The sequence below is a fragment of the Trematomus bernacchii genome, unplaced genomic scaffold, assembly GCF_902827165.1.
Source record: "Trematomus bernacchii unplaced genomic scaffold, fTreBer1.1, whole genome shotgun sequence".
Classification (NCBI taxonomy): Eukaryota; Metazoa; Chordata; class Actinopteri; order Perciformes; family Nototheniidae; genus Trematomus; species Trematomus bernacchii.
In genome coordinates this window covers 11,624,860-11,632,552 of record NW_022988043.1, presented here as the reverse complement: position 1 = coordinate 11,632,552, position 7,693 = coordinate 11,624,860, and the positions used below count along the sequence as shown (strand labels likewise).

Here is a 7,693-nt window from a genome sequence, read left to right as displayed (position 1 = left end):
CGGAAAACGTTTGATATAAAAAAAATTGAATATTTCTAAGTCAGCCGGGAAGCCGGAAGAATTCATTGGATTTTTTTGCATTTCACATTTAAAGTACATTGTTGGTTAAAAAGAAAACACAATACACTAATGGCCTATTATTTATATTACTGTAATAGATAAAGGTACCATGCAATCACTAAAAATATTAATGTCTTATGGCTCTTGCACCTCATAAAGTCAATAAACCCACTGACCTACTGCACATTATCACCATTAGCAGGACATTGATATCAGAGATGCTGCTGAAAGCTAGCCGGTACCAGGGGCTGCTGGGATGGCAGGTGACACTTCCTCCTGACTACTGTCCAATGATGTATGTACACAAAACAGTGGTGTTATTGTTGCGGAGACCCTTGCGTGAGTGCGTTCATTCTTCCTCTCATCAATTCAAACTGGTCGGTGAGCTAAGCTGATGGTTTGGCTGCGCGCCAGGCAGGGGGCGATGCTTTCAGGGGGGGAGGGCGCCACACACACACACACACACACACACACACACACACACACACACACACACACACACACACACACACACACACACACACACACATGCACGCACGCACGCACGCGCGCGCACACACACACACACACACACACACACACACACACACACACACACACACACACACACACACACACACACACAGCCTTTTAAATGTTCCCATTAACGAGGGGGATTGTTTCCTACAAATTACACCGACATTACCAGTGTTTATAAAACTGGTGTCTCCTCACGTCAGTGCGTCTCATTAGCTTCGTGACTGTATATTGATTATTTACACATTATTTTGGATCCGGTTAGGCAACAAAATAAGCTCTCTGACCTTCATCCCACACGGCTACTGGAAACGTTTTATTGCGGCTTGCGTCAGTAGGCTACACACCCCACAAGGGTTAAAGCACGCTCAACGTGAGGAGCCTACTACGAATTCATTCAGTTTGCCACGCCTTCAACTTACACAAATGGGGGCTTGACCAATAAGAATCACGATAGATCAGCCGATGATCAGATGACTGGAAAGGGGAACTATTTAAAACTCTAATGAGACACTTGATGCAAGTTTATACATTTCTTGAGCGGTGTAACACAGGCGCGCAACAAAACGCACCACGGGCTCTGTTGCTCTTTGTCACAACTGGATCTAAACTCAGTCACCTACCTACCCTCCGCGCAGCCACCGGCAATACAGAAAGATATTAGTATTTTCCCAGGAAGATTTTAATTCCACCACACTCGTCTGTGACTGAGAAATGAATCATAAAGCCCTTTTACTGTGGATTTCCCTACAGTGTGCTTTTACGCTTTTCTCTTCGGCTACTGGGGAAAACGCTGTTCCTAAAGGTAAGAAATGAAAATCTTTTGTTCATTCATTTCTATAATTTATTTATTTCCCAGCTGCAGAGGGAAGTGTCAAAATCTAACATCGCGTATGTAAAGTAGGGCCAACAGGCGATTTTGTTAAACATTTGAATGAAAAGATATTATAGCATAAACGTCCCATTTCCTCACATTCTCCCCGGCAACCCCCGCTTGATTTATCTAAATGTCTGGGCTATTAGGCAATATTACAAAAGCGAGCAAGTGTGGCGGGCAGAGCGAACCAGAAAAGCGGGGATGGATTTAAAGACTGCGACGTGTCCTTTTTCGGAGCAGCAGGAGTCTTGACGCAAAGCTCCAAGTGGAGGACACACAACGCCACGTCTGTGGGAACTATTTGGAAAGATGTTCCGCTGAATCCGCGTTTTACCGAGCACCGCGGCGCTCACCAGCGTTTTTACAACCCAGCTGAAGTCATTTTGGTCTGTTTGGCCCACTACCAGAGGGTGTCGGGTTTATTTAAATTCAGATTTGACGTTGCTGCTATAGAGGCACGATTAATCCAGACTGGTTTGAATTAATGCTCCCCCTTTATCAAACACAAAGAGACCAAATGTTAACTGTTCAGTTTGAAACCCCCTTAATGACCGACATGTCTATAGGCTAATTAGAATGTTGATAAACTGTCAGCATCCTCTGAGCTTTCAACTGCTTCATGCATTTGTCAAATGCTTTTATTGTACTTTTTTAGCCTCAGGCATGGGAGCACACTGTGTTCAGATATAATTAAACCAGCTCTGGCTGCAGCTGTGTGAAAAAGCGTGTGAAATGAGAGAAGAGAAGAAGGGTGGCGGTGAGATTTGGGCTCTGCGCCTGCGTCTCGGGTACAACTTCCACTTTACCGGCATTATAGTACCAGATGTTGGCTGCAACAGCCAGTTGATTGGTTGACTCATTTCACTTCCTGTATGTGTGAGGCATGATTGGCTGAGTGCATTCAGACCTGTGTTTTAAATAATATATATTTGTTAAGGAGGTTACTGTTTTTTTTAAATTATTAACAAGAATCAGAAAAGCGAAAGAGAAATAAAGTTAATTTTAAGCATATGCTCAATTTAATCTCAAAATCCTGTGTAACTTTCTTTCAGGTGAAGAAGGTGTAAAAGATGAACAGCCAACTGACAGCAAGGTTCTTGATGGCTCCGTCAAGTACAACATGAGGAAGAGTTTAGATTTTGACCATGAAGGCTGCTACCTGCAGACTGGCAAGACGGAACGTCTGGAGGAGTGTGGCTTCAACGCCACAGCCAAGACAATCTTCATCATCCATGGCTGGACGGTATGAGCTGAAATAATTGTGTATCATCACTATATCAGTCTCTCTCTTTCTCTACCTGGGTTTCTCTTGACAAGCCTTTCTTCTTACTGAATGAAGGGCATTTATGTGTTGGGTCTGTATCCAGAGCACTTTGATTGTTGGAATTTATCATGTGAATGTGAGCTAACTGAGTGCAGAGCATCCAAGAGGTCATAAAGAAGTCTTGCTGACTGACTCCTGTTCTTTTTCTCTTTCAGATGAGTGGGATGTTTGAAAGCTGGATGCACAAGCTAGTGTCTGCTGTGATGCAGCGGGAAAATGAAGCCAATGTGGTTGTTGTTGATTGGATATCCCAGGCTCAGCAGCTTTACCCGGATGCAGTCAATCACACCCATGACGTCGGCCTCCACATTGCTAGCATGCTCAACTGGCTTAAGGTGTGTACAGTAATTAATTTATTGCCAATGTGTGTCGAACGCACTTGTTTTGCTCTTATAAATGCTATTATGCTCCTTGTTGTGCTTAACCTGAATGATGAAATTGGGGTTCTATTATGTTTTTTTACTTATGGTAGAGTGAGTCATCTGATCTATCTTGGCTGTAAAGTCAGTACAGCTGCGTGACAAAAGAGCAGCTGAGTTAGGGCTGCACAATATATGGTGTCGTGACGATAATCGCGATATGCGCATGCGCGATATTCACATCGCAGGACATGTGATTTAAAAAAAACTTTATTTTTAGGACTTGCGATATTAAGTAGGCAAATTAACTAAAACACGTCATGTTACAATTATTTTGCTGCTTGCTACAAAAGGAAAACTTGCGCGGCTCTCATGTCAGGGGTACTTGAGTGAGTGACATGCAGGCTCTGCATGCTCTGCATGCACAGCAAACCACCAATCACAATCAAATCTCCAAAGCAAACGGACCTGGTGATTAAAGTTAAAAACACTGAATAAAGTAGTTTCATGTGTTTCTCCATGGCAGTTCGGCGCTGCTAACCGAGTTAGCTCAGTTTGTTGCTCTGATAACTTAAGATCCAGACGTCCGTGACTAAAATCCTTCATCCGGTTAAATATAGTTAAAAAAATACCAATTGTATAGCATTAAAGTTCAAGAAAGGATGGTTTGTGGGGAAAAAAAACGGTCTTTTCTTCAATTCCTGTATGTTTTCATATCGCAATATATATCGCAGGGGGGGGGAAAATCGCAATGTCAGTTTTTTCCAATATCGTGCAGCCCTAAGCTGAGTACCAATAAATCAATAAAATCTGCCCCCCTTCTGTCTTACCATTGGAGCGATTTTAAGAGACCACAGCATGCTTTGTCAGAATGACAGTGTGTTTGATTAAATTATTATTATTTTCCCTTCATTTAGGATGTCTTGTGATCTCCCAAGTTGCTCCGAGGCAGTAGCTAAAGTTCTCTCTGGCACTTTGTCTTTACAGCTAATAGAACATAATACTTGATATTATCTAATGTGGATCAGGGTCAATTTAGTACTTTTGCGGCCAGGACAACAACTTCCATAAAGAGCACACTGTCACTTAATTGGACCGGTTCACAAATTGCAATAGAGAGAGATTCAGGCACCCTGCCATGTGGTTGTAAACGTTGACAAAGAGTATTTCACGGGGACAAACTGAGACAGATGGTGGAGGCGCTGTTGCATGGAGGGGACTGTCAGTATTTTCTGTCCGGGTTAACTGAGCCTTGCTCAGCTGCAGGCACGACTGATCATCACTGGCTATAATCCAGGATTTGTTCAGTGTTCGTGGTGTTCAGCTGCTGATGTGAGTGTTATGTTTTTATCTTAACAGGATGAGCAGCAGCTGCCTCTGGATAAAGTGCATCTGATTGGCTACAGTTTAGGCGCTCATGTAGCTGGCTATGCAGGGAAATTCGTACGAGGTTCCATCGGCAGAATCACTGGTAAGTTAGGTGAAACTTGATTACTCAATTAAAACTCCTCAGATATGCAGTTGTTCTGATCTTTTGTTGCTTTTATTCCTAATAGGTCTAGACCCAGCAGGACCAATGTTTGAGGGTGTTGAGGCACAGAAGCGCCTCTCCTCTGATGATGCCGACTTTGTGGACGTTCTGCACACATACACTCGTGAGGCTTTGGGTGTAAGCATTGGGATTCAGGGGGCAATTGGAGACATTGACATCTACCCCAATGGTGGAGAAGTGCAGCCCGGCTGTGCCCTGCGTGACGTCCTGGCAGTTGCTGGAAGTAAGTGCTTCAGAAATGGCTCTTTGTTTGTTTGTAGCCCCAGCTGTCCACAACAAGAGCTATCAGTTACACCACATCTGCAGAAAACAGGATTTACTTCACTACATTTCTTAGTTTATTTGGTTTATATAATTCCATCTGCATAAAGGAGTCAATGATACTTTCTTAGTCTCTATTAATCTGTTTAAATAAAATTCAACATAGTCTTATTCTTTAACTGTAGCCTAATGTGCCTTCTCCTATTTCTCCAGATTTCATGGAGGTGATGAAGTGCGAGCATGAGCGTGCTGTGCACTTGTTCGTGGACTCCTTGATGAGCAAGGACCACATGAGCTTTGCCTACCAGTGCACCGGCCCTGATCGCTTCAAAAAGGGCATCTGCCTCAGTTGCCGCAAAAATCGCTGCAACAACATCGGCTACAACACCAGAAACTTGCGCAAGAGGCGCAGCGTTAAAATGTATCTGAAGACAAATGCTGACACTCCCTTTGGAGGTAAGTCACAATGAGATGCTTTGTGAATGTATTGCAGGTTTTATCTTTTACATTTTTATGATGATTACTTTCTTCTGTAAAACAACTGCATTATTTTTACCTCCATATCTAACACAATAATGCCGGTGTAAACTACTACTGTACACAGTTACACAATGGATCAAACATGAACTCTGTTTTTATGTTTTCTTTAAGGCTACCACTACCAGATGAAGATGCACGTGTTCAACAGAAAACAGGCAGACAATGCCGATCCCACTTTCCATGTCAAGTTGTATGGAGCCCATAATGATACAACAAATATATTTGTTGATGTGTAAGTATAAAATGTAAAGCAAAAAAGCCTTTTATTCAACTTGCATGATGGGCCCTTAAACCGACATGCGCATTTGGCCACTGTCTATTTGTATGCAGAAACTGGCAGCCACACTTCATTTTCATATTTATAATTACACACACTGCCGTGTTATACATTTGGATCTTGAACTTGCCTCCATTTTTAAACTTCCAAGCACATAGTCTTTTCTACTTTCATCTTTCATTTCACCGTACCATAGATGCAAATGCTTACTTAAAGTCTTTAAAGTCACAACCTTTGATGTAAGAGCAAGACATGTCATTAGACAGGCAGATTCTGTCTGCTCAAGTCACTCACTGCACTTTTTTAAATGTATTTTTTTATTAATTCCAAATTCAAAAGTTGATTTGAGCACACAGATGCTATAACTTCAGTTTGCTGGGCACCTGACTTACCCAATATCTCTTCCCTTTTGCGCAGCCATGATGAGATCATTGGTCTGAACCAGACCAACACCTTCTTGGTGTTTACTGAGAAGGATATTGGTGACCTGCTGAAGATCCGCCTGAGCTGGGAAGGAGATACTGAATCCTGGAACTCTGTCTGGAAGAGCCTTAAGAAGAATATCTGGACGTGGAACGCCAAACCTCCCAAACCTGTGCTGGAAGTCCGGCGTATTCGTGTAAAAGCTGGGGAAACTCAGAAAAAGTAAGTAACCACTCTTTAAAAAAAACAAAAACCTTCATGTTATATTTTTTAATTGACAAATAATAACTGAGATTTCCTTTTTACGTTGTCCCAGGTTTACATTTTGTGCCGAAGATCCTGAAAAAACCCACATTTCACCGGGGGACTCTATCACTTTAGTGAAATGTCGTGATGGCTGGGAAGTGAAGCCAAGAAAAAGGTATGAAACGCGTACTGCTTAATTAATTAATTTTATTTATTTATTTTTATTATGCTGAATGATCATTACAAATGAGTAAATGAAACTTGCTTTTGTTTTACAGGCTTCTCATGTAACAACTCGGCACCTCCAACAACCAACGCACCATCACTAGGGACCCAACATGGAAACGCCGGAAACACGGCCTTCTCTTTATTTGAGCACTTTTCTAGGAGGAAGATTGATCGTGGCACAGTGGGAGGAGCTAGACTGGACTCTAACTGCGCCTGGAAGGTTTCTATTGGTTTCTGAAGACAAGGACTCCGGGTTATGGCCAGCGCATACGAGATGGCTGAAAACAATGCGCAGGCTGGAAGCAAGGAGCAGTCCTAAATGTGTTTCAGATTGCCCGAGGGGTTGCAGAAAGTTCCTTTGTGACTAGTGACGTAGAATACAGACCTCACCAGCAAATAGTTACTGTATTGTACATTTTTAAATATTTTTTATTTATGAGAAAAATGGAAGCACTGCAAGACCAACGTAATTTATCAGAGAACATCCCATAATGAAGCATATGTTCAATGCATTTCTCCTGGATGCAGTATTTGTGTGTTTGTTTGTGTGCATTAATGTGTTTGTTTGTGTCTGTTGTGACCAAGAAGTGTGCCTTTCTGCTGAGAGATTACTGATACACTGTATAACTGATGGAGATATCTTATCTCATTGCACACGATCTGAGGTTTTGTCGATAGTGTTATTGTTACTGTATGTGTCCTTTCTTTTAGGGGGGGGGGGGGGGGGTTATGTACATAATGTAAATAACCTTTTTTTGGAAAAAATAAAATCACATGTTATTTGTAGAAACTAATTTGTTTGCTTGTCATTTCACCCATCACATGTTGGTCTGAAATCATGTTTCCAAGTAACTGGCATCTCTATGTAACCATCAGAAATGCAAGCCAATTTATTGTTTACCATCCATTTACCAATTTGAGAAATGATGGAGTTACAGTTGAGAGACAATGATTTCACAAAGGGATTGTTTCGCAAACCAGTTTACAGGCTAATTTTAGTATAAGTGTTAGATTATAGCCGATGGATCCT

General features: G+C 42.0%; 1 protein-coding gene across 1 annotated transcript; it reads left to right on the top strand.

Annotated features, from left to right (window-relative positions):
* The first annotated feature begins 1,078 nt into the window (after positions 1–1,078).
* lipg (lipase, endothelial) lies at positions 1,079–7,428 on the top strand. The gene is made up of 10 exons (XM_034118515.1): positions 1,079–1,381; positions 2,506–2,696; positions 2,933–3,112; positions 4,496–4,607; positions 4,693–4,911; positions 5,163–5,405; positions 5,601–5,721; positions 6,184–6,411; positions 6,506–6,610; positions 6,714–7,428. Exons 1-10 carry the CDS (start codon positions 1,291–1,293, stop codon positions 6,724–6,726), a joined length of 1,503 nt encoding a protein of 500 aa, XP_033974406.1. The 5' UTR covers positions 1,079–1,290; the 3' UTR covers positions 6,727–7,428.
* Positions 7,429–7,693: the final 265 nt, after the last annotated feature.

Bases quoted from the DNA above. Each gene is read 5' to 3' on its own strand.
- lipg (XM_034118515.1), top strand. From the start codon at position 1,291: ATGAATCATAAAGCCCTTTTACTGTGGATTTCCCTACAGTGTGCTTTT. The intron at 3,113-4,495 runs GTGTGTACAGTA...TTATCTTAACAG, and splicing joins GCATGCTCAACTGGCTTAAG to GATGAGCAGCAGCTGCCTCT. The intron at 4,608-4,692 runs GTAAGTTAGGTG...TATTCCTAATAG, and splicing joins TTCCATCGGCAGAATCACTG to GTCTAGACCCAGCAGGACCA.